Raw genomic sequence first — 26,912 nt, forward strand, 5'->3', positions numbered from 1 at the left:
GAAGGCATTTTGGGTATGCAAAAAAATAAAATTTTATAGTTTGTGAAAACTGAGTATGCTTTAAATGTCAGGATGTCATACTAATTTTAGCTTTTCATCAACTAGAATTCACTGCACACTATTGAGAAAGAGAATCATCTTCCGAGACCCATGTGTTTGACAACAGCTGATAATCAGCTGAGGGGATGCTCTGTACCAAAATTAACAAAAAGCAGGATTTACTGCAATTGCGCATTAGATGACACATTCTCATTAGAATGAGCCTAGTACGCTGATATTTGTTGTTTACTGCATGATTTTTTCTAAACAGTACATTCTAAATCTCTCTCTCTCTCTCTCGCTCACACTTTCTGAGGTACTAGAACAGATCCCTCTGGTCTCCCATAGAAAAGCACTCGGTGTAAATATGTTTCACATCTTTCTATGTGATTACCCTGACCAAACACTGCTGAATGACAGAACACCAGCAGAATAGAATACAAATAAACAGAGGCCTTAGGTAAACAATTCTGAGGTGGTAACGGTGAGTGGTTTGTAGCCTGCTGGGTGTATTATAGTGATGAAGTGATAGCGAGAAAGGGCGAGAGAGAGTGAGGGAAAGAAGGAGAAGGAGTGAGAAGTCTCCATAGACAGATGCAGTGATAACATGTTTTATTTCAGTGGACCGGGCTAAATCCCCTGACAAGATGCAACAACAACAGGCCGGCAGACAGAGGCCCTCAGATAGCCACATAGATCCGTGTCAGATCGGTGCTATCACACCAATCTCCTCTCACACACGCACAATGAGCGAGATGAGGAGAGTGTGTGGGGAGTTTGGTCAGATTGGCACGTGGGGCATCAGAGACCAGCTCAAGTGTGTGTGTATCTGTGTGTGCTTCTGTATGCGTCTGTCTGTGTGTCTGTCTGTGCATCTGTGTGTCTTGTCGTTGTGCCACTAGGAGCATTCCTGGAAGGTCCCAGTGTGCTGTGGGCGGATGCCCCTGAGGAGCAGCAGACACTGGGGGAGATGTAGGTGAGAGGGAGGGCAGGGGGTAGGCAGAGGGGTAAGGGCAGGTGGGGGAGGTGGAACTGCAGACACAACACAGGGCGGCATCTTCTGTGAAAAAAGAGACAGCCTTATCTGTGGGCGCCTGCAGTCTGCCCAGAGCCATTGAGGTTATAGACAAGCCCCAGCAGGCCTAGTGGCTCTGGCCCAGATTCAACCCTCCTGTCTGGGGTGAGAGGATGGGGGACATGGCCTCTGGTGGAACCACTGGATCTAACACCAGGGCAGAGGGGTCTGGCTGAACCCTAGATTATCCCATGACCTTCCAATGGTGGCCATTAATGTGTGACCCCCCCAGGTTGTGTGTTTACCACATGGTAAACAGTATATCAGTTCTATGTGCTGCCTGAGTGTTCAGACCAGTGATGAGCAGCTCGCATGTCTCAGTGGAGAGATGTGGGAAGGTGTTAACCCACTTTCTTAGGTGTTTGTGGGCCAATGTAGCATCAGTGACACACCTGCACCTCTTCTTTCGTCCCTCTGTGCATCACTCCCTCCCTTCCGCCCTAGATTCCCCCACTCTCATGTTTCCTTGGAGTCAAGCCATCGTCCTTTTGTCAGGCGTGTCATAGGATAGTGGGGCCCAATCCCAGGGGCCCTCACACACACAGGACGATGCAGCGCTAGCATTAGCCTAGTGCATGGATCTGCCTCACCGTGTGTGAACAGCAGCTCTCCTCATCCATCTCTCTCTCTCTCTCTTGAGCCACGAGCTGAAAAAAAGGATTGATTGTTTGAAGACAAGAGGGAAGAATTTGTCTGCTTCAGACAGGAGGAGAAAGGGTCTTGAATGGGAGCTGGCATGGGTGGTGGTTGGGGTTTGCAGTGCGTCCCACTTTTCACAGAGAATGAACTGTGTCAGCAAGTTCTTCTGCCACCACAGCCTTTCTACTATTTAACCAGTGGTACAAATGTGGTGAAATAGGTGTGTAAGTGTGTGCATAGCTGGGTGTGCGTCTGCGCACATGTGTGTGTGTGTGTGTGTGTGTGTGTGTGTGTGTGTGTGTGTGTGTGTGTGTGTGTGTGTGTGTGTGTGTGTGTGTGTGTGTGTGTGTGTGTGTGTGTGTGTGTGTGTGTGTGTGTGTGTGCGTGCACGTGTATGTGTGTGTCCGAGTGTGTGTGTGTGTCTGTGTGCGTGCATGCATACGCACAAGTGTGTATGTGTGTGTGTGTGTGTGTGTGCCAGATATTCTCCCTTTGGTCATAATAAATCCCCATAAGTGTTTCCTGTTATGTCTTTCTCTTCCTGTTTTGTTCCAGATTGGGGACTGTAATGCTACATGGAGAGAAGACAAAGCTACCTGCATGGCTCATGAAAAACAAGCAGCTTTACATGAAAATGACCTCCCAGAATTTGTATTGTGTCTGACTCCCTATGATCATAACTCCACAGTCTGTGTGTGTGTTTTGGTGTGTGCCTGTGTGTGTGTTGGTGTGGTGTGCGTGCATGATACTTTCTTTTCCAACTCCTCTGGGGTGCTGAGATGCTATTGCAGATTGGCTCATCTAAAATAGTAACAATCTCTCTGGGTGTTTTTGTATGTGAGATTCTAGTAGAGACCTATATCCGACTTAGGCCTTATAGTTCATGTCCCAGATCGGATCATTGGGACACCAGGACACAAAGTTATGATAGGAGTTAACAAGTCACACACTACACTTTCCTAATCTTGACCTCAGATAGCCTACCATCCTGACCCTTAAACCTTGACCTCTAACCATGTGCTGTAGCTGTGCCACCCAGCTGATGCCGCTCTAGTGTATTTAATGACTTAACATTAGTTTAACAGTGGAGGTCATGCATTCATCTACACGCTGCTCTGCTATGCTGTTGTTCCTCCTTTCTACGTCCAGCTTGGTACATAAGTCTGGATACCCACTGAATACTAATCTATGAGCTAGAATGGTTTTGAAAACGTACAGCTTAGAAACACTCATTTACTATGAGTTATTGCCTGTGGTTTGTCTGTAGTTCTGTGGATGCTCTTTGATGATGTTTCTCCTTTACTTCTTTTGTTTTGCCAAATGTTGGCATCTCTAAATGGACACCCCCACCCACCCCAACCCCAACCCACCAAAAGGGACCATGGCCTGAACTGAACCAAGCTAATCCTCTTTCATCTTCTTTATCTCCATCTCTCCTTTAACTGGTCCCTCTGAAGTCCAGCCTAGCCTGGCTTTTGATTCCATTAATTGAGTTTGGTGGAAAAACATATGGAGGAGGAGGTATGTAGGGGAGCGGAGGGGAGGAGGTCTTGTAAACCTCGAAGGCCACGTATTTAGGAGGCCCACTCGCTCCTCTCGTCTCTCAACCCCCCTCCAACCTCCCCTCTCCGGCCCTCCCAGGGAATCACCCTGCCAGTCGACTCTTCCTCTATCGCTATGCTTTTCATCTCTCCTTATTTACGATTGCTTGTCTGTTTTGCCGCGTCATATTTTTGCGGGGAGTCGTGACATTTTAAAAGGATCAGTAAATATGTCTGTGTGTGGAGAGTGGGAGGGTCTGGCAGAGTGACAGTGTAAGTGCTTCCAAGGTGAGAGGTCAAGGAGGTTGGGAGGGGAGGGAGGGAGGGTGATTCAGGGGCTCGCACTCAGGTTGACCCCTGCGGTGTGCTGTCTGAGACCCTGGTCCTGTAGCCCATCCATCTGTGGCCCATGTGGCTTTGATAAGGATCCTCATCCTCACAGTCACATTTTCATTATTTTTCTGTGTGTCGACTGCAAGGCTGAACCAACATGACTCCCAGGAACAGGGCCAAGATGGCATCTGAGCAGAGAGGACCCGTATTACACAGTGAGTTTAGTGAGTCTTTTCACTGAGCAGATGCTGCCGGTTGAGTAACAGTGCAGATGTAACATGTGGTTCAAACCTCTCCGATTCTGTCAACATTGAGTGTCGCAAATGTTTGGAGCACAGCAAGTCAATTAGAGAATGGATATAATTTGATGCCGGGAGGGGTTAAGGTAACACTACTGTAGGCTGAGACTATGATCCACTGAGGATCAGGACTTAGTGTTCTCTAAGAAACATGTCTCTCTTTGGAGAGAAATCTCAAGCAGGTACATGAGAACGCTCTTTGGATACATCATGTGTTATGACACGTTGCATACATCTATCCAGGTAGAAGGAGATCAGTGGTAGGTCTTCTGTGTCAGGTTTGGTCTTTGGATTTGCCCGATTTTTCACATCCGATCTTATGGCATTAATGTACATGTTAATGCAAGGTGTAAAGAGCTGTGAGAGAGAATGAGTATGTACACTGAACAAAAATGTAATTGCAACATGTAAAGTGTCGGTCCCATGTTTCATGAGCTGAAATAAAAGATCCCAGAAATGTTCCACATGCACAAAAAGCTTATTTCTCTCAAATGTGTGCACAAATTGGTTTACACCCGTGTTAGTAAGCATTTCTCCTTTGCCAAGATAATCCATCCACCTGACAGGTGTGGCATATCAAGAAGCTGATTAAACAGCATGATCATTACACAGGTGCACCTTGAGCTGGGGACAATAAAAAGCCGCTCTAAAATGTGCAGTTTTGTCACACAACCTTGTCACAGATGTCTCAAGTTTTCAGGGAGCGTGCAATTGACATGCCGACTGAAGGAATGTCCACCAGAGCTGTTGCTAGATCATTTAATGTTAATTTCTCTACCATAAGCTGCCTCCAACGTCATTTAAGAGAATTTGGCAGAACGTCCAACCGGCCTCACAACCACAGACCATGTGTAAGGCATTGTGTGGGCAAGCGGTTTGCTGATGTCAACATTGTGAACATAGTGCCCCATGGTGGGGTTATGGTATGAGCAGACATAAGCTACAGACAACGAACAATTGCATTTTATCGATGGCAATTTAAATGCACAGAGATACCGTAATGAGATCTTGAGGCCCATTGTCATGCCATTCACCTGCCGCCATCACCTCATGTTTCAGCATGATAATGCATGGCCCCGTGTTGCAAGGATCTGTACACAAATCCTGAAAGCTGAAAAAATGTCAGACATGTCACCCATTGAGCACGTTTGGGATGCTCTGGATAGACGTGTACAACAGCATGTTTCAGTTCCCAACAGTATCCAGCAACTTCACACAGCCATTGAAGAGGAGTTGGGACAACATTCCACAGGCCACAATCAACAGCCTGATCAACTCAATGTGAAGGAGATGTGTCATGCTGCATGAGGCAAATGGTGGTCACACCAGATACTGACAGGTTTTCTGATCCACGCCCCTACCTTTTTTTGTAGGTATCTGTGACCAACAGATGCATATCTGTATTCTCAGTCATGTGAAATCCATAGATTAGGACCTAATTAATTTATTTCAATTGACTGATTTCTTATATAAACTGTAACTCAGTAAAATCTTTGAAATTGTTGCATGTTGCGTTTATATTTTTGTTCAGTATATATCCCATACTGCAGTGACATGTTGCTAGTGTTATAATTACTCTCCCATTCCCATTCATAGTGTATGCTACAGTATAAGGTGGTGTGTGTGTGTGTGTGTGTGTGTGTGTGTGTGTGTGTGTGTGTGTGTGTGTGTGTGTGTGTGTGTGTGTGTGTTGAGCCCTGAATCTCTCACGGGGAAAAGAAGTCTCATTCATTTTTACAAGGTTTCTTTATTATCATCAGTATGCAATGGCATCCAGATTGTCAGGTTATAATTGTTCTGAACAGGTAATAGTGAGCAGGTCTGTGTTTTTATATCTGTTAGGTTGAGTGGAAGCAAATCAAAGCTGTGCTGTGACACAGAGACACACACCACAAAGAAATAGAGAGGTACAGGTTCTGCCCATCACCATGGCAAAGCTGACAAAACAGGAGAAGCCTAGGTAACATAGAACAAGACGGGTCAATAAGGCTGTCCCAAACATAGAAATAGGATGGATAGAACAGATTGTTGCTTCGTGTTAAAGTGTAAATTACCTTATTATTCCAACAATAGCGTCAGTTTCTGTACGACGTATCTAATATGGCAGCTGAAATGGCAAGGGTATCTGTTTTATTCAATCAATTTCTATGCTCTGTGTATCTCTCTCTGTCTCCTTGAAGGATTTTAACACACAGCCCTGTGGGGATCATTTAAAGAGGGAGCAATTGGCCGAATTAAACTTGATTTCTTTATTTTCATGAAGAGAAAAATGTTTAAAAGCTCAGAGAAAGCGCTTCAGCTGAAAAATATATTCATAATGATAGAAATGGTGATAACATTATCCATAATAGTTCAGGTGAAAGAAAAAGGAAAAAATAAAATAAATTATCTGAATGACCATAATAATAACAATAAGTATGATAACAACAACAACAATAATAAACTGTTTCAAATGAAGCTTTATAAACTTTTTTTCTTTGCTGGTTTATTCTTTTCTTTGTAATGTCCATTAAAAATAGTAGAAGTCATTGAGCAGAAATCCAGCATATATTTATGAAACAGTGTGAAGGGAATTGCTCTGTCTTCACCACCCCAGTATATCACACATTTACATTATTCACAGTTACTAGAGACCTGCTCGGCACATACAGTACCACTGCAACAGGACGGGGGAGAGGTGGGAGGAGATGGTAAATGCATGGGGATGGGTGTAGGTGTAGTCTATACAGTATCTGGTCTAAGCGGGTACCTAGTAGAAAGGAAAATGACCCCCTCCCATCCACCCATCAGTGGATGCTGTGGATGCTGCCTGGTTCCCCATATACCCACTGTACCCTTTACAGCCTCTCTATTCATAGATTGCACCTCAGTCACTCCGTCACACACTGCCATTGTTATCAACAATCTACAGACGCCACAGCCATATTGATGCTCAAATGTAGAACGGGGCTAATGATTTTTTTTTGTCTAAATTACACTATAGGGGCTTGGGAATATGATGACATTGCTAAAGTATTCACATATTTAGTAGAAAACAACTTTGCCCTCATCATTATGTTATCAAATGTACTTTAGACAGATGGAAATGTTGTAATTTGCTAGCAAAGTTTGTAAAAAATAGCTAGCAATGCTAACGTTATCTAGCTAAAAATCTGGAGGTCTCCCCTCAATCTTAGCTAGCTAGCTAGCATTATACTCTAAAGTCAATCTCGCGACATCAAAATGATGACAAATGGTTTTCCTACTAATTATTTTCCTTCTTTAGAAATGTCATCGTGTTTTCAAGCCACAGTAATGCACTATAAACCAAATCTTCATCAACTCCCAATGAGGATGCATTGAGTATTATGCTCAGTTGGGCATAGTCCTAAAACGAACATTCAAAACAATATTGTGGCGCAATGTGGAATGCATGAATACAACAAGACAATCAACACAGACACACCAAATGCATGTCTTTAACATTTTATACATTGTCCTCAAGCCAGAGGCCTATCTGACCCTCAACCCTGATTAGAAAACTGAACAACCGTCACTTCCCCTGTGCCTCCCTGTCCTCCTAAGCTCAGCCCATGGCTGTGACCATGTTGGAGTGGTGGGGGTGGCCGAAGGAGGGGTGTATGGGTGTGGGGGTGGGCAACATGTGTCCGGAGTGACTGAAGGGTGGCAGGTGGCCCATGTGGGTCATGTGTCCGGCCAGGGAGGCAGCACTGAAAGGAGAAGACTTGTCGTGCATACACTTGGACAGCTCCTCATAACCATCACCGCCCCGCCTGCCCTTCTTGGACTTGTTGGACATCTTGCGGTTGCGTGTCTGGATGCCTTCCTTCTTCATGGTCAGAGGTCGGTTTACCTGTAGGGAGACGGGTTTGGAGGGAGAGATGAGTGACTGGGTTGAGATGGTGGTAAGGGTTTTTAAACAACTCAATATGTTTGAGCTTAATGGAGTATGTGCAGAAATAACGTACTGTATATTATCTGAAAACCATATTATTTATTATGAGAACTCTAGACACAGTCATTTGCCAATTTTTCTAACATTTTTTTAAACAAAAAAAATAACATGCAGAAACAGTATGCAGCTTATTCCCTAAAACTAGGCCATATTCAATTTAATACATGGCAAGACACCAAGGCTGAACATTGAACAGTTGTGCCTCATTTGAACAGACGCAGTTGGTCTGACGGAATAACAGTCCCACCATTGTGAGTCTCAAGGGGATGACGCCTACCATGGAAACAATAAAGCACAAAGAAAGAAAACACCAACGGGGCCCAGTGTGTCTGAGGGGCCAAGCTCTGGATCCCTGTCTCCCTCCCTCCTTCCCTCCCAATCCCTCTTTCTTATGCTGTTCTAATCAATGCAACCTGTCCATATACTTGACCTGGCTGGCTGAGTGTGGGCAGGGCTGGTGGTCGGTCAGGCCAGGCGGTTAGCAGTGAAAGACTTACGTTGTGCAGCTTGTAGTACAGGCCGCAGGCGTTGCACACGGGGTCTCCATTGCCGTTGCGCCTCCACAGTGTGGTGGTGGTTGTCTGGCAGTTAGCACAACAGGTGCCGGCTCGTCTGGCCGCAGACTGGATGGAAACATGAAGAAAGCATTTATTAGACCACAACTGAACGGACACATAACACATGAAAGAATAGGTTGGGGATTACTTTAGAGCTGGAAGGTGTGTAGATAGTATTTGCATATTGACTGCCAGGAGCGGAGAGGACATATAATATTCCATGCTGTTTTAGATCAAAGTTGTTCATTATAGTTATAGATTTGCATATAATTTCAGTAATTTATTCATATTGCGTGACAGTTTGATAGTTCATTGTAATGCTATGAAATACTGAATGAAGTATGCAATACAAATGTGTCAGGTCTTTAGATTCCCAGACAGAATATTTATCAAAACACTAAATAGTTGTTAACGTGTGAATTAATTGGTCTCTATTAACAAGGAGCATGCCAGAGTACTTGCACAAAACGAGTATCTTAACAGATATGGATCATTTTCCGAAAAAGATAATGACAGGACTATTGTTTGTAATTATCCATGATCGAAATGTGTTATTTATTTTTAGCCGCCAGCACGCATCTCTCTTTCACTCAAACAGTGTGAAGCGCTGTGCGCTCCGACTGTTGGCTAGATGGTATTAACCTACAATAAACAATATGTTACTATAAAAGTAATGCTGAATAGATCATATAAGAAAGTAATGGGTTGTCTATATAGGCTACAGTTTTTTTCCCAGCATGAGAAATCGTTTTCATTTCACAGACACAGTAGTGATGAACACTCACTATCAAAGGTCTTCCTGTCAGATGCAAAGCATCGCTATTGAATGGAGATTAGGTAGCGAGGGGGGCTATAGGCCCTCCAGTGTCCGGGCTGTCTGTGCGATCCCCTGCTATTACAGATGGTTTCTTCACACTTAATAATATGAGACATTTACAAGTATACCCCTATAGCTAAATATGGTAATCTGAACCCTCAGTCAGAATAGTGCATGGCCCTATACAGCTACGGATAATTTTAAAACATGGATTAGTGCAAATTACCTCTATTAAGTCAAATAGAAACGCCCCAATTTGTGTAAACCTGGCCCTACATAAACATCTCTCCAAGTAAATAAGTCTAGGCTCGAGCCCTAACCTTTGCCCGACAGGCAGCAGGGCATAAATCCATGTATTTTATCTGCCCGTGCGCCCTGCTTGCATCTCGATAGCCCTCGCTTTTTTCTGTGCACATAACCGGGCCTGAAATGTTGTGCCAGTCCGCTTTACTGTATGCTATGAGATGAGGACTGACCGGCTTGACCACTGCTATAGAAAAGTATGTGTAGTTAGCGCGCCACGGACGGAAACATGCGCTGCCCCCGCTTCCTTATCCGTACCCGCAGATATCCGGATATAGGAAACAACTGGAAGGCCCCTGCGCGAGCAATGAAAACACGAGAGTAGAAAAGTATCTACAAACTCACCAGACACTGACTCGTATGGAAAAAAATGTGAATGGATTTTTCAGTCATTAGGACCAAAGTGACAGTTATTAAACGTTATTATGCTTTTCGTGCACGTTTAGGCTATATTGATTGTGGTCCAGGAATATCCTTTGGACTTCTATTATTTCTCAAGGCACAAATATTCATAGCCTAGGCCTATGGCGTTGATGCTTACAATGTTAAGCAGCTCAAGTCACGATAGTGTTCAAATGTTTAAAAAATGATCTAAAAATGGGTCTCTAAATAGTCTCGGCGGTGATGCCTTTTGTATAGCCAGCATTGTCTGGCTCGGTGCCGTCGGCAGAGACCTTGTGAAAACGACCATTCTCTTATTAAGATGCTCACAGGATTTATATGATCTTTAGTTAGGATGGTCCTTTAAAAAACGCAGTCGACATGAAATACTGTATGTTAAATAACCTATGTGTGTCTCAACCATAAATGCGTTTCAATACTAGTATCCGTACCCTTTGATTAATATATTAATAATCCTATTATGCATCCTGAGACGTTTGGGAACCAATTCGTAAATCATTTGAATAGGCATACCCTAATTAGGCATACATCCGCTTTTCAGATATGAATTACCAGAAATTATAAACCATATGTATTTCATTTCTATAGATGGATCTCCCACTTATAATGGCTCAGTTTGTTTTATAGTAATTTCTCTATTTCTGCAAAATCCCAATGTATTCAAGAGGGGCGTGGAAAAAAATGCTCTTGCAAAAATCAACCACGAGTTGCCAGAATAAATCAATTATCGAGAGGTTATGGGCCTAGTGAAATTATAGCTCAGTGAAATACGTTTATGGTTATTATTATATGCTATTTTACATTATTTCTATCATTCTTATTATTATGCTATTGATTTATTAGTCTACATGCAAATAGGTTTAGGCCCGCGAACAGTAGCTGTGGGCTATTTAAAATGTTATAAATACAGGAAATATTCAGATCATAACCAGATCAATGGTTGCTCATTTATCTTTCAACAGGCCATGGAGAAAGATATTTCTTTGCTTTTTGTATTTGATGCAAATCCGACTGGCCATCACGCAATATAATATTATCTAAATCACAACTGATGTTCTGTTCTTATTTATATCTTCTGGTTTCTACATCTCATTGGGTCATCATATCAATTCCCTCCATCGCAGAGTTTCATATATGTGCATTCTTCATTGCGCATATGTTATTGTTGAGACCAGGTGTTTTAAAGTCTGGTTATCTCAGGGCTATAGATACTGTAACATGTAAAACATAGCTTTTCATTTTAACCCAACAATAAAAAATAAAAAATGCAATCAATGGAGTTACCAGCACATTAAGTCTAAAACGACTGTTTTCAGTAATTACAACATTTACATAGTCCATTGAACTGCTGTCTGACTAGAGAGAGGCCTGCACTGTCCCTGATATCAGTAACAGTATCAGAAGTAGCAGCAATAATGATAGCAGAAACAACAAAGTTAGCTGCACTCAGCTAACAGCCTGTGTACAGGAGCACAGGGGTGAGTGGGAAACACAATTCCCGGAAACTGATTGGGAAAATATAACTTTCCTGGAATTGTGCCCTTCTTGCCCTCTCCCCCCCACCTTGTGCTCTTATTTACCTCTGCACTCCATGATCTGTGTGTGTGCGTGTGTGTGTGTGTGTGTGTGTGTGTGTGTGTGTGTGAGTGTGTGCGTGTTTGTGTGTGCGTGTTTGTGTGTGCGTGTTTATGTGCATGTGATGGGGGGTTCCGTAGTACTCACCAGTCTACGTTTGGGCTTGATGAGGGGTCGGTTCTGACCGTTCATCTTGTGGTACAGGCCGCAGGCGTTACACAGGTAGTGGCCCGTACCATCCCTTCGCCACAGTGGGGTAGAGGTGGCTCCACAGTTGACACACTCACGCCCCTCTGAGCAGCATGCAGGTGGAGGGAGAGCACAGGGACATTTATAAAATTAACCTGTCAACTCTGACACATTTATCATACGCAAAAACTCTGTAACCTGTAGCAGTGAAATTTACAATTTAGTAAAATGTCATGTAAGTAAGTCTGGACTGCATATTTTTATACTAGGTTCACCAAAGCATGGGAAAAGTTTTGAGAATTAATTTTAGTTACTAAGTTCTAATCTCTAGTATGAGAAAGCTGAGTGTTTTTGGTGTGAAGTTTGTGTGAGAGCAAGAAAGTGTGTGTTTAACCCTCTGCAGACTTTTGGAATAACAAAAGGCTTTGCTCTGTTTGATCTGGTTAAGTTCCTCCCTGTCAGTTTTGGGTCAGCTGGGACGCATACACCCACAATGAATTGTAGGCTATCTCTTACATTTCTGCTCATTTTGCTGTGATTGCAATCAATGTTCCCACTAAACTGTGCGTGGAAGCACAGCTCCCCTTGAACTGCCGTGCAGAAGAAATATCAACATCACTCAACTTTCTAGAGTTTTCCCCTTTAGTTCACTCTATCAACGTTTCACTCTAAGGTGGGAATTGTGCTCGAATCAAAGCAATATTAGCCACTTCCAATATAACATACTGAAACAAAACAAACTATGCAAGACATTTTCTTGTAGGCAGAGCGCATTGGAGTAGGATACAACTACATTGACTAGCACGACTCAGGACCATACTCTACACAGACCTGTGTACCATAACCAATCAGAGCTGCAATGGGCCTATATGCAAATATCCATTGCCATATTTCATGCCATATTGCCATTCACATTGAACTGAACTGTGTTTACCATATGAGTAGTCACACGTAGATGCAAGAGCTGCATGTAGCCACCTGTGCACATTTGTTTATATTATTTGATAGTTAATGAGTTATTAGCCCAGTTATAGCTAATTTATAGATAACAATGGGGGAGTGGTTGCTTCCTACAAGAGCACAAAATGTGTGCATTTCGAGACATCTTTGAAAAAGCAAGTCAGGTAAAGAGATTTGTTTTATGTCTTAAATTAACAGTGTTGTATTTTCAGTTGTCTTGAAGAAGCTAAGTAGACAATAGGCAGAGGGTAGCATCAATTCTGGAATAATGGTATGGGAATAATAATGAATGTTATTTTGTAAAGTGGTTTCTTCCATCAAACAACACAACATTCTCAGTCACCTTGTCTGAAGGACAAGTGGATAAACAGGTTAATGTCAAACCCTGCATGTATCTTTCAATAGTCTCATGGAATGTTGGCCTATATTGACCACCACACATTGGCTGCTACTGTATGCTGAATGATATTTCCATGTTAAAATGTTATGGGATGCATTTTTCTCCATTGTTTTTGATGGCAGGCCACTCTAGTAGGCCTACATTATAATCAAATAGCCACAGTAGTCTACTTGGCCACTGTTAAAACTGTAACTTAAAGCGGGTACAGCCTCAGTGTTCACAGTAAACGAGCAGCAGAAGTTTAACAGAATTTTCACAGTGTTCACAATGTTTCACAAAGTTTGCACAAAGCAGACCTTAAATTTGCTCAAGATAAAAATGTTTGAGGGAACCATTTTTACATGTTTGTCCTGCTTATAATGTGGATCAGATTCTCAGTCTAGATTAGTAGAGGTAATACTAGTGTGCTTGTGGGCCTTTGCCTCTGTTGGTGGCTCCAGATAATGCTGAGTATGGACAGCCAGAGAAGGAGGGAGAGAAAAAAACTGGGGAGACTGAGAGGAGAGAGAGGAAGGGGGCCTGAATTAGGTTTAGTCAAACAGGAAGTACCTCTAAGGTATGCATGATCAGGGACTTCACCATAATAGTGTGACACTATAGTGTTCTATGGTCCTGCAAGCCACCAGTAATGGACATCCCCACAGAGATAGGCTCCTAGAAACAGGACAGACTATTCCTGCATGATGTCAGGGAGCGCCCCTAACACACAAATCTATCAGGGAGGCGGATTCACTACCAAACACCTAGCTAGGTCTTCCTGATGGAAGTTGTGCCTTTGTCTGAGAATGACCATAATACCACTGTGACAGATGTATTTATTTGTATTTTTAAGAATACTCTTAGGGTTTATGTTGAGACATCTAATCCCTATTTATGAAATATGGTGAATGAGTTTTTTTGTTGGTGCTTTCTTTCTCTAACAAATGAATACTGTTGCTCAGTATAAGGGAGACGGTTTATAAGATAGGGGGCTGCTTCAAGGAAATCAGCTCAGCCTATAGTTGCCAAATGTAAGTCTTGACAATGCTATATTATATAAACAAAAAAATGTCTCGTTTTGGCTATATGCTCTAGCAGATCTTCTTTTCACATCTCCGTGGCTGTATCTAGTTTGTCATTCTTAAGGGCAAGGCAGCTCGAGCGTAATTGAGTCGCGGTTTGCAAAAGAGGATAATAAACGTGTCAGCCAAAGCGCGCCCACGCTCAGCCGAACGACAGGTATTGGGTGTGTGCGGGGCGGTGCTCGAGGCGTGGCAGTATGCTTTACCTGTCCCTTACAACCAAATAGGCCTAAGCAAATTATTCCTCTGGGGCTAGGCCCTACATTTCTCAGACCTAGGACACTGGCAAAGTTGTGTCACTGGGACACTGGGAACGTTGTGTCTTCACAGCTTACAATAAGCAAGGTTTCTTATCATTATTAGATAGAGACTATCATTATAATTGTATTACATCTGTTGATATAACTGATTTGTATTATTAAAAAAATATGCAGATTTGATATGATCAATTGGCCTCATAAAGAGGAAACGGTAGACCTATAGGTAGTAGGCCTACTGTTTAAAAACGTGGCTGCATAAATAAGGCCAGACAAAATCGACGAAGAAGACACTGTATATCATAACCTCACACCACCTCTTATTGTTGTATCTGTCCCCCCCATAACAAATAAACAGTTATGAATGGCCTTTTTATATGTAATTAGTCTATTTCTTATAGTTAACCATAATATCTGCTTTTGTCCTCATGGGGATGAAAAGATTGAAATATCCTTCTTCATCAATAGGCTATGCAAAGCAATTCACATACAGGATTACTATTATGTGGATATGTGACACTGCTTTATGTGTATGTGTGTAGAGGCCCACAGCTTCCTACTGGTTCTTTGAAGTGGATTGTGTTTACTTTTGGCGACGAAAGAAACTGGTGTGTTTGAAAATAGCTATGAAAGGAGTTGCTAACAACATGCACCCAGATAAGATGTAACCTCATCCCAATTATCTTCTGCAAACCACACGTCGAGGCTTATTGTAATGATATTGTCACCCTTTTCTAAGGACGTGAATGGAAAGTTTTCTAACTGAGTAAATCAAATTGCATTAAACTGGAGGTTTTGAAAATACCAAAGACGTTTTATTCAGGATATTTGTCACAAAGGACCAGTCTTATAGAACAGTAGTATATTAGGGGAAATGTTCTCATGCATGTAAAATAAACATAGGCGTTAATATATCGAGTATTATATAAAATAATATATTAATTCTAGGCTAACTATTATATATATATTTTTATAGGCTATATATATTTATACCTACATAAGTAGCTTTGGTCTAAAAATGTGCCTTAGTTTCTGTTTTTAGTTTAAACGGTGTTCCATAATATTTCATATTATTCTTGTTTTAAGATATGCTATTTGTTTTTAACTCAATAATGGGTTTAGATACAACAAACCTGTGATAATGCTAAAACAGCCTAAATATACCTAGCGCATAAGACTAGTCCAATAAAGTAATTTCGGTGTGTTCTGTCAAAATAATAATTATATTAATAATGATGATGATAAAAATAATAATACATAAAATATTGCCATCATCATTAGGCTATGTCATCATCATTTTATTCTGTAGTACAAACATTTGAAATGCCACATTTTCGAGATGAGAGGAGACTCACCTGAGCACGACCGAGTTTTGCTTTTACATTTCGCGGTGAAGCTGGAGGACGATCCTCCTAGTAGGCTGCCAGGGTGGAACAGACTGCCCCCGTAGTCATGCGCTGCCGGGAGAGAGTACGTGGGGTAGGTCGGTATGGGGTGGTGCGTGGAGGGGGTCTGGGCGCTTATTGATGCCAGGCTGCTTCGGAGAGGACTGGAACCCTCCATCTTCATTCCGTCAGAAAGGGACATTTGGTACTTGATAGACTCCTTCTCGTCCATTCTCGGGGTAGAGGACAAGGGAGAGGCGGCCCCGGGGTCTGGGGAGACGTCTTTCGGCGGGGTCGGGGGGAAACTGTAGAGATGTGGACTCGAATGGGATGCGGGCGTTAACGAGGAGGCGGAGGCCGTGCTGGCGTTGCTGCTGCAGGGATATAGGCCGCCTGAAGCCCCGGAGCCTGAGGAATGCAGCCCGGTCTTGCTGAAGTGACTGACCGCCCATGCGTTGTGATGGTGGGCCGCTGAGAGGGCTGCTTTGCCCGGCTCTAGCCATGAAATTCCCGGGCTATGGATGAGATGTGGCCGGCAGACCTGACCCCCAGCTAGGCGAGCTGTAAGAAGAGAAGAACAATCTGTTTTTTTTAGATCGAATACATAGGCCTACACAAACATACTAATTATATGGCCATTACAACTCTCATTGCCCTCTTGATGATGTGATGTCATAGGATTAGAGAAAGTTGGTACACCAGTCCTACACCTGTTGATGCAGGGTGACAATAATCCGACAATAATCCATTATTGTGCAAGGTATTATTCGATTCGTGAGGGGCACAAAATACACAGTTCGCAGGTATTCAGACAGAAACAGTGAAATGATAACCCCAGAAATGTTTGTTCTGGTGTTGGGTCATCGTTTTTTATTTTGTTTTTTATAGTCAATGACAAATACAGATATCTGGTCTAGTAAATGCATTGGAACATGCAGGACCTATTTTGCAGAAGAAGCCTTTAAGATTGTTTTATTGATTTTAGAAAAATAGGCTCCAATCCGCTCTGACAATTTTGAAGAAAATATTCAATGAATATAGGCCCACAATAATTCCCGCTTTATCCTGAAATGTAAGTCACTTAGCAAAGTGAATTTTAGGTCTTACCGTGAGCTTGGCTGTAGGACACTCTGGCCCGCGCATGAGCGGAGTTGTGGTAGTACGGGTTTCCCTGCGAGTCAAGATGGTTAAAGAAAACATCCACCTCGTCCGGAGGCAGAAGTTGTGCGGTGGGCTCCATGTAGTTGTGCGAAAGGCCGGGGTGGTGCGAGTCCGGGTGTTGGCCGTTTAGTACGGCATGGTGGTGCATCCACCGAGACGGATCAGCCCCTACATCCATGTCTGCGTGAGTCTTTCCGTGTGGGGCAAACAGGTTGAAAAGAGAAGAGGAGCCTCTCAAGGGAGAGGACAGTGTGTTCCTGAACCGTCCTCTCTTCGCTTTATCTTTCAGAAAAAAACGCGTCTCCCTCTCCTGATAAAAATGTCCTATTGTGGAAAACAAAACATAAATGTGTTAAGAAGTTGCGCTAGTCAGTCTCCAATACATCGGTCCTCACTCGTAGTCCGATGAGTTCCTCTTGTCACTCTCCTTCTTCAACAGGCATCGAGTCGTGTTTAAAACTGGATTTATAAATGTAATACGACCAACAATAGGATGTTAATATTTCAGAGGCATTTACAAGGTGTTGCGTGGTTATCTCTGTGTGGTCGTCTAGTCCTAAGAGAAGAACTCGGGAAGGCTGCTCCTTTTTAGGTGCGTTTTGTAAGTGATGCATGTGAATATGCAACATAAGACATAAAGACATCGAGTCACTCGTCCCCAACCACTCCCATTCCGAGGAACATGAAATCACCGACCCATCCTCACCGTTACGCGCGCAGATAAGTAGGCAATAGTTTTGAACCCATGCCTACACGTCATAGGCTAGCTAGTAAACTAATAATCGTCAGTAGCCAACTCAGAACAAACAGTTAACATTCTTACATAGTAGGAAGTCATATATTTTCATACACAATTTGGAAAATAAATAATACAGATTTCATGTAAATACCTTGACTTTCTCAGGTTTGGTTATTCCGTTTTCAAGCCCCTTTGAGATAATTTTCCTTCAGTTAGCAAATGTATTTTCCTTTCCTGTATTGACTCAATTTATGGGGAATATCTTTGGCAAAATATCTTTGGTCTGTTTTCCTTGGTTTGGGTTTAGGGTTATCGTCTGGGTAAACTCCGTTGGAGACGGATAGAGCTTTAGCAACATACAGCTGAACTAACTGTCAGCACTGGTGCCAGTGAATTCAATATCATAATGTGCAAGGGCAGGGTCTTAGATTTAGCGTTGACACCGCGACATCCAATTGGATTCTGCCTTCCCTGATTATGGCAACTCCTTCCGCGGAATCTCCATGCCATTCACCTTCTCCAGCCCAAGCACCAGCGAGAAAACAGCCATGGTCCCTGAGTGTAGGCCTTACTGGTCTCATCCCACTGATCCCAGGGCGTATTAATCACCTTATTAAAGATGCAGCCTCGGGCTAGCCCACACATCAATGCTTTCTCAACCAAGGGAGACATTTATTTGTTGATGCCAAGTGTAATGATCACTATATATTTTAATAAAAAACGTTTTTTCCATAAATAGGCTACTCATGAGTATTTCTATTTTGTATTTAGGCTAAATTAAACTATGTGCCAGATTTTTAATCACATGCGTAAAAGTGCATAATAATACAAATAGTATGGGCTACTCCAATGTACATTTTATTAATGTTGTTCAGTCTATGAATTACGCAAATTAGATAGCTTTTCGGACAGTGACGCTGTGGTGTAGGCCAGTGTGACGTCTGTGGATGTCTGTCTGTCTTAAGTCTTTGCCTAATTGTGTTTAATTTCCAGTAATGTCATAAACTTGTTTTTTGTTTGTGAATCAGGGGCGATCACACGCTGCTTTACATCTTAATGGTTCCTTTGACTGGCGGGTCAGCAGAGCACAGGGGGTAAGTACCAGCCATAGAGGTCCACAGCCATAGAGGGCCACTAAATGGGGTTTGTTTAGTAGGCTATGTGGTCACAATAAAAACTACCCCAAAGAACCCAGCAGCCCAGCCACGGGCGCAAAGACACAGTGTCGCCACCGGTCTGTGATGGCTGTGAGAGAGGAGTATCCTGCGGGTAAAGCTTTACAAAAATGTTGTCGCACCTATTTAACCTGAGTACTCACATGAGAGAATGGTGCGTGTTTGTTGAGAAACTGTTTGATTTTGGAGTCGGGGTAGCACATTGCAGCTGGTATGTAATATGTGTCATAGCTCCTCCAAATAGATTTGTAATAGGCTCTTCGCCACATCCTGGTCGCTTTGCGTCCTGCAGAAACACTTGATAACAGTGGATCATTCAGTGACTAACCCTGCTTGTCCGGACTACAATCCAGCGGTGTGTGCAGTCTATAGCAGAGCAAGGCGGGAGAGTGAATATGAATGACAGGGAACTTTGTGACGAGGGAGCTCGACTAGCCGCCTATCTGACGCCACTCCCTGACGTCACCGCAATTTAGAGGAGGAAAAAAGAATCATCAGGAAATTAACTTTTAATAATAGTTAAAGTAGGGAGATGGGGGAGCACGAGATCTGCTTACGTCCCAAAGGATGAACTCGAGGAACACATTCAAAGACACTCTCTATTGGGAGGACTGCAATAGATATTCACTATAGTGGCATTAATAATGAATAAAGTACAGTCTTTTGACCTTTGATGTGGTTTAGAAATGTGTCTACATAGATCCAGTGGCGACAGAAGACAGCGAAACCGAGATTTGGTCACATTAGCCCGACTAGGGATTTGATTTGACCCCAGAGAACACTTTGGGTCTAATTTGAAACGCAATCAATAAAGCGCAGAACTGCAGTCTGATGGACTAAGGAGTGGACACAGCCTGGGGGAGCACCACGTAGCTGAAAAATATCTGTTTAATGCACTCTTGCTGTGAACATCATTCTTGATTGGATGGAGGGCAAAGTGCTATCATCAGTTCCCTCTCTACCAGTTATTACAATGTTATAAGTAGCAGGCAATATAAATACATTGATTAGCCTATAGCCAGAGTATGTGTGTATGTTCTGAGACATAAGGCCTACTATTTTGATGACATTGTCACTAGGCTACTAGACAATAGTTATTTTTCCCGCTGTGCTCTGTGCTATATATAGCAAAGGGTCTTCGTAAAGATGGGATAGGTACCTTTGGGAAACAAAAAAGGCATTCAGAGCAGGAGTAATCACACTGATAATTAGCAAATGTCGCGACATGGATTTGCGCTGCTAACCTGTTTGTTCCCACCGCGCTTCATCGCTCGCCCATTGTCCATGTGGGGCGCGCGGCAGATAGAGCGCCACGGTGTGAGTTCGCTCAGCAGAGAGATGGTCCCTGGTCATTGGTAATTTGCCCGGATTGAAGAGGCGAGAGAGGCAGCAGGTACATGCACAACAGGGCCCAGACAGTTTCTAGCCCAGCCACGGGAAGGTGGCACCGTTTCAGAGGACTTGTGGGATGCTTGTGGAATCAAATTATTTGAATTAGGTTAAACAAATGAAACTTTTCAAAGTCAAAGTAAATTATTATTAGGCTATTATTATTATTTGATTATTGTCATATAGACTAGCCTATATACGCACACTAAAGCCTACTAGACTTTATGTTATTGTTTCGTCATTGTTTTATTGTTATAAAGCAATCATCATTATTAACGGAAAAATGCTCTCTCTCTTTTCAATCAGACCAGAAGCTGGATTTCAGGTATTTTGAAACTAATAGCCTACAATGCGTCAGATAACCCAACCTACTTCACCCCTACCCTCTGTCTTCCGGGTCAGGGTATGTGACATCAGGGTATGTTACATTCCGGGGAAAGCTGGAAAGTAGGCTGCACTTTGAGGGATAGAGAGACTGATTGCAAAGGCGCAAGTCCCTGTTGTGAGAGAGCAAACCCGGGTGCTCGTAGGGAGTCATATTTTACACGCACGAGACACTCAAGAGCTTGAACGCAAGGACAACAGCAGAGAAACCACTGGTATTCTGGATAGTTCAACTCTGCACAAACTCAAGACAGACCGTTGGAAAGGATATGGGGCCAATTTTGATATTATTTTGGGAGAAAAAAAATTCCAATGCCAAGCTGCATTTATCGACAATTTTGACAGATCACTAAAACTGTGGTGTCAGGTGAGCAGGTGCAAGTTTGAGAGACCATTAGCTATAGGCCTATCTCTTGACTATCAGAACCATAAACCTGACTGACCAAGGCTGACCTGATGGTATTTAGATTCATGTATCTTCTCATTTTACTATAGCCTATGGATGGATGAGACAGGACTTTGGCTTAACAAATTCTGCCCAATCAGGTGATGCAGGTGACCTTGCTTAATTTTGGGATCAGGCCTTCTTTGAAGTTACTTCCCCTCCTTGGTTATTGTGATTATAAAATACACCATTTACTCCTCCATTCATCTCCTTCACACATTCACACATAACCTACATGGCACATAGGCCTATGGCAAATGGCCTACTACACACTAAGCCCTTGCAAAACTGCCTCAGGAGACCATGTGCTCTTGGCGCCGGGAAGATGCTTGAGTGCACTGTTACAGTGTCTAATGCCCACGTCCCCCGGGTTCAAAGGGTAACAGACACAAAAACAAAAGTATCCAAGAAACAAAAACGTTTACTGAATTAAATGCACCCATTTCAGAATAAGACAATACAAATATACTGGAAGCAAAGGTGACTGCTCTCAATTGCCCAAAGGACCCCTCATTTACCTTCGTCTTGTGGTTGGATGGATTTGGAGTTGGATGTGAGCTGCATGATCATTGCAAAGAAGAATTATATTCAGAATCATTTAGAATGTTGAGATTTTGTTAATGATCATAGGGTTATAGCCTAGCCTAATAACCATTTTAATTTATCTTACTCGTGTTCCTCATCAGAATTGAGCTTCTTCTCACCATTACCGCTTAAAATGGTCTTGCCGGTGTGTGTGTGTTATCCCTGTACAATAAAAACGATTGTTTAGAAGCGTGCCTACTCCGTCATTCTGACCCGCCTTCTTGAGAGAAAGCAAGAGAGAGAGAGAGAGAGAGAGAGAACGTTGCCACGGTTCTCTGTTGCTATGTGGCAGCTATCTCTCGCAAGCTGGGTGCATTGTGCCAGTTGTGTATTTATGAGAATAATGACACCGCTCGTCCTTTCGTCTTCATGTGCATCATTACAATATCTGTACAAGCGTGTGGCATTGTGCTTCTTCTTTTGTGCACTGGCCAAGTGAGCGGTCCGTGTGTCTCGACTTTCATTTTTAACGAAAGGGAGGGAGCCCATTTCAGCCGTTCGTCTTTCAAAGAGGCTCATATCCGCTATAGCACGACAGAGCTTTAGCCTACTTGTTCGCATGATTATCTGAACAATTGGTTAATAATAACGAGTATTATTATTACTGTTATGAGGAGGGAGTATAGTCTTGAATATTCTAATGATAAGGGTAAAAATCACAATTTACATTGATAATAATGAAGGCCTACATATTTTTTTTAAAGGAAAAATATTATTATGCTATGTTTTGGAGCATTATTCTCAATAATCAAAATAAATTTAACAATGATTAAAAGCTAACGTTGTTCCTTCTCTGGTGTGTTTTTGTATCAGGTTAGGTTAGTCTGACTCAATTTACAAATGTTAGACATTGGTTAGGTTAGGTTGTCAATGTGGAGTCTGGAAGCCTGAGGTCCATGTCACTTGGCCGACTTAATCACAATAGGACTGAACGCAGGTAATCTTGTTAGAACGGATGACGGTGAAATATTTCGGTTGGGCCTTATCAGGTACTGCCACCACAGCTCTCAAAATAATCCTGTTTAAAAGACAGGAAAGAAGAGAACCTCAATGTCACAAATGAAATCGTGCATGAACAAGTGACAGCATTGTGCGCAGTGAATTCTTGGATACAATACCCAGCCAACATATTTAAGTGTGCCAAATATTAAACTAATCAGCATGATAATGTGGAGCTATCAATGTTGGCTGCGATGGGCGTTTAGCGAGAGCCCTTTTGATCTGGTGTGGTGGGCAGAACCGGAGCGCTCTTGATGCGCACGCGATAAAACCTTATCAGTGGCGAACATCCATTTCCATCTCACTTTTTTAATTAATCCCTCCACACTCACCCCTTTCTCTTTCTCCTTCTCCATACTCGTCTCTCTCTCTCTCTCTCTCTCTCTCTCTCTCTCTCTCTCTCTCTCTCTCTCTCTCTCTCTGTCTCTCTCTCCTAAACACACACAGGCGCACACACAAACACTGCCTTTTGCCACAGTGACATGAGTAATTCCATTCAAACTAACAACAAGAGGAGAAGAAAGAGGGAGAGGTAATAATTTATGCAGTAAATTACAACACTAATAATGTTATTTAAAGGTTGGTGCAATTATATTATTATTATTATGCCTGGTCATAATCCAATTCAAATAAATTCAAGATATCTGTTTTGCTCCCATTAGTTTGTCCCATGCAGCGGATAGGAGACACCCCTTATGCAATATATTGTGAGCGACAGGCAATGTTTGATTAATAGGAAGAAGAAACTGAGATTTCAAGGCTGGTGAGTGTGTGTGTGTGTGTGTGTGTGTGTGTGTGTGTGTGTGTGTGTGTGTGTGTGTGTGTGTGTGTGTGTGTGTGTGTGTGTGCGTGTGTGTGTGTGTGTGTGTGTGTGTGTGTGTGTGTGTTTGTGTGTGTGCGTGTGTGTGTGTGTGTGTGTGTGTGTGTGTGTGTGTGTGTGTGTGTAAATATGCTCATTGGGTCCTCCTTCTTTTGATTATAACCCATCCCGGGGTAATTTTTCATCGGTGCTAGCTAATCTTTGTTCCTTGTGAAGATAATAAATAGCCTAATCGTTATCAGCAAGCTGCTGGAGGTGTCAGGAGAAAGGGACTGATCGGCCCGGGAAATAGGCTCCAAAGTACCGCGGAATAAATGGCATTTCTTATCTCCCTCTCCCAGATTATCACCGCCTTTTCAAACTCGCACGACAAATACATCCAATGCATCGAATGCATCATTTACCCGAGGAGATTTCTGCGAATGATAGACATAGCGGGGGTGGGGTGGGGTGGGGTGTGTGGGGGGATGGGGGGGGGATTTACAAGTTTAACAAACTGCGTGTGCAAAGGCTTATAGGGCCTATATTTATATTGTTTTCAGTGTATTTGGACAGCCTATATATTTCAATGACTTACAATCATATTCTATTCCATTTGAAATAGGTCTACAGATTGTATTTTAAGAATTCTGAGCACCATGGTCTTCGTTGTGGTATTGCACACTAGTTCATTATTTGATGTTGGATTTCACTGGATAACCGTTTTCATCCCATGGATGAAAGAAATTGAACAATAATCACATTCGGTTTTTTTTTTGGAATATAATTGTTGACTTTTCAGTTTCCTATGCTAACATGCTAAAACATGATACAAAATCAATAAAAAAATAAAATAAAATAAACTTTTCGATTAGAATTAGCATTGTTTTAAATGTAATTTCGTTAATAATTCATTTCGTTAATAAAATAAGATCCCACTGGCACATAGGCCTATGTTAGTTCAACGTCTAGTTTTGGTTGAGTTGTCAACTAATGTGAATTCAACGTGAAATCAACAAAAAGTGTCACCATATCATCGGATTTAGGATAAAAGTTAGGTGAAATTCCCTTATTTTTCGGACTTTTTTCAAATCCAACCATTTTCTCATGTTGATTCAACGTCATCACATTTAATTTTTTGGTTTAAATTAAGTGGAAACAATGTTGATTCAACCATTTGTTTTGCCCAGTGGGATGCATATTTAGGGGCCAATAGGGTGTTCTGTTATAATGTCATGTAGCCCACTGTTTACTTCTTATTATTGACTTTTAAGTTCTTGTTAAGCAAGGGATAATCAATGAGGGGCGTTCTATGGAAAATAATGAACGACGTTGAAGGTGTGTTCCACAAGTTGAACTGAGAGTTGCATTATTTTCCAGATGACGCATAGAGCACCTACGTAGTTGATGATCCCTTTTATACCATGGCTATAATTTAACATTTGCCGCTAGAAATGTGTTCATTTATACGTAGAAACGTGTTCAACATCCACTGAAGTAGCTAGCAAGTTTACTAGATAGCCTTGGTTGCCTTGGTAACCAAACAAACAGACTTGCTAGTTTAGTTAACCAAACCATCAGTCCTAGCTTGCTATTATGAAACTCGAATTCAACGATGCCAATAATGTTTTCAATTCGATTATTGTTTCAAAAGGAGCTCAAACATAGCACATGTAAGAATGAACTATAGCCATTGAATTCGCATTGCTGATATACTGTGCGTTAGGGGGTGTAATATATGGACAATATACCATGACTAAAGGCTGTTCTCAAGCAGATTCAATGCGGAGTGCCTGGAAACAGCCATTAGCCGTGCTATATTGGCCATATACCACAACACCCTTACCAATATAATTGGAACAGTAAGAATACTTTTTTGTCATGCCTATTGTTATATGGTCTGATATACCACGTCTATCAAATCAAATCAAATCTTATTGGTTGCATACACACATTTAGCAGATGTTATTGCGGATGTAGAGAAATGCTTGTATTTCAAGCTTCAAAAGTTCAGTAATATCTAACATATCACAACAATACACACAAATCTAATGTAAAAGAATCCTCATTCAGGGCTTGAACCACCCAGACTGTGTCCAGGCACTGTTGCATCGTGCCTATGAACAGTCCTTAGCCATGGTATATTGGCCATATACCCCAACCCCTCGGGCTTTATTGCTTAAATAATACACACCCTAGAATGTCCTTCAAGCCAATCAGAAGCAAGTATTCATTAATGCCATGGTATAATATCAGAATAATGAACTTGGATGAATGAGTGAATAGGCTACAGGCTACTCAAATCTGTGTCATGCACCACCATGAAACCCAAAAGGTTTTTAATTATTCAATCTGAGAATCCAGAATCCATACACCTTCAAAGACCTTTTGCATAACATGGTACCCTACTTTTGGTTGGTGATTTCCCCGAATCACAGCCATGTGCTGTGATGTTCACATTTCAGAGTATGGAGGTGTGCCACCCACACCTGCTCTATGAACGCTCTGGTGTGGCCAGTCAACCTGGTCTCAGAGTTGTTCTGTAAGTAAAGCTGAGATACTCCATATGTTACTTGTCGTATGGTATGTCTTAATTTGTGAATGCTATCACTAATTTCGTATGATATGCTACATGACCACAAGTATGTGGACACCTGCTCATCAAACATCGCATTCCAAAATCATGGACATTAATATGGAGTTGGTCCCCCCTTTGCTGCTATGACAGCCTCCACTCTTCTGGGAACTATTTCATTAGATGTTGGAACATTGCTGCGGGGACTTGCTTCCATTCAGCCTCAAGAGCATTACTTATTTCGGGCACTGGGCGTTGGTCAGTTAGGCCTGATTCGCAGTCTGTGTTCCAATTAATTCCAAAGATGTTCGATGGGGTTAAGGTCAGGGCTCTGTGCAGGCCAGTCAAATTCTTCCACACTGATCTCTACAAACCATTTCTGTATGGATGGTGAAGCGGGATTCACCACTCCAGCTGACGCTTGGCATTGCGCATTCTGATCTTAGGCTTGTGTGCGGCTGCTCTGCCATGGAAACCCATTTCATGAAGCTCCCGACGAACAGTTCTTGTGCTGTCGTTGCTTCCAGAGGCAGTTTAGAACTAGGTAGTGAGTGTTGCAACCGAGGACAGACAACTTTTATGCGTTTCCCATTTCAGCACTCGGTGGTCCAGTTCTGTAAGCTTGTGTGGCCTACCACTACGCGGCTGAGCAGTTGTTGCTCTTAGCCATTTCCTCATCACAATAACAGCGCTTACAGTTGACTGGGGCAGATCTATCAGGGCAGAAATTTGACTAACTGACTTGTTGGAATGGTGGCATCCTATGACAGTGCAATGATTAAAGTCACTGATTGCAAGTCTGTGTGCTCAATTTTATACACCTGTCAGTAACAGGTGTGGCTGAAATAGCCAAATTCACTACTTTGAAGGGGTG

General features: G+C 42.4%; 1 protein-coding gene across 3 annotated transcripts; it reads right to left on the reverse strand.

Moving 5' to 3' along the window:
* Positions 1-5,653: 5,653 nt before the first annotated feature.
* Positions 5,654-18,073, reverse strand: LOC112254625 (GATA-binding factor 2). Of its 3 annotated transcripts, XM_024427344.2 has the most exons (6): positions 17,839-18,073; positions 16,895-17,272; positions 15,758-16,348; positions 11,683-11,840; positions 8,379-8,504; positions 5,654-7,779 (listed from the first exon to the last, which is right to left on the reverse strand). In XM_024427344.2, exons 2-6 carry the CDS (start codon positions 17,124-17,126, stop codon positions 7,492-7,494), a joined length of 1,395 nt encoding a protein of 464 aa, XP_024283112.1. In that variant the 5' UTR covers positions 17,127-17,272; positions 17,839-18,073; the 3' UTR covers positions 5,654-7,491. The 3 variants fall into 3 exon arrangements, with proteins under 3 accessions (XP_024283112.1, XP_042180415.1, XP_024283113.1); XM_042324481.1 differs by lacking the exon at positions 17,839-18,073 and having other exon boundaries at positions 16,895-17,809; XM_024427345.2 differs by lacking the exon at positions 17,839-18,073 and having other exon boundaries at positions 11,683-11,828; positions 16,895-17,808.
* Between the last annotated feature and the right edge of the window lie 8,839 nt (positions 18,074-26,912).

Source organism: Oncorhynchus tshawytscha, linkage group LG07, assembly GCF_018296145.1.
Source record: "Oncorhynchus tshawytscha isolate Ot180627B linkage group LG07, Otsh_v2.0, whole genome shotgun sequence".
Taxonomy (NCBI): domain Eukaryota; kingdom Metazoa; phylum Chordata; class Actinopteri; order Salmoniformes; family Salmonidae; genus Oncorhynchus; species Oncorhynchus tshawytscha.

Coding starts and splice junctions, on each gene's coding strand:
- LOC112254625 (XM_024427344.2), bottom strand. CDS start 17,126: ATGGATGTAGGGGCTGATCCGTCTCGGTGGATGCACCACCATGCCGTA. Junction 16,349..16,894: donor GTCCTACAGCCAAGCTCACG/GTAAGACCTAAA, acceptor CTCTTCTTACAG/CTCGCCTAGCTGGGGGTCAG. Junction 11,841..15,757: donor CAAAACTCGGTCGTGCTCAG/GTGAGTCTCCTC, acceptor TCCCTCCACCTG/CATGCTGCTCAGAGGGGCGT.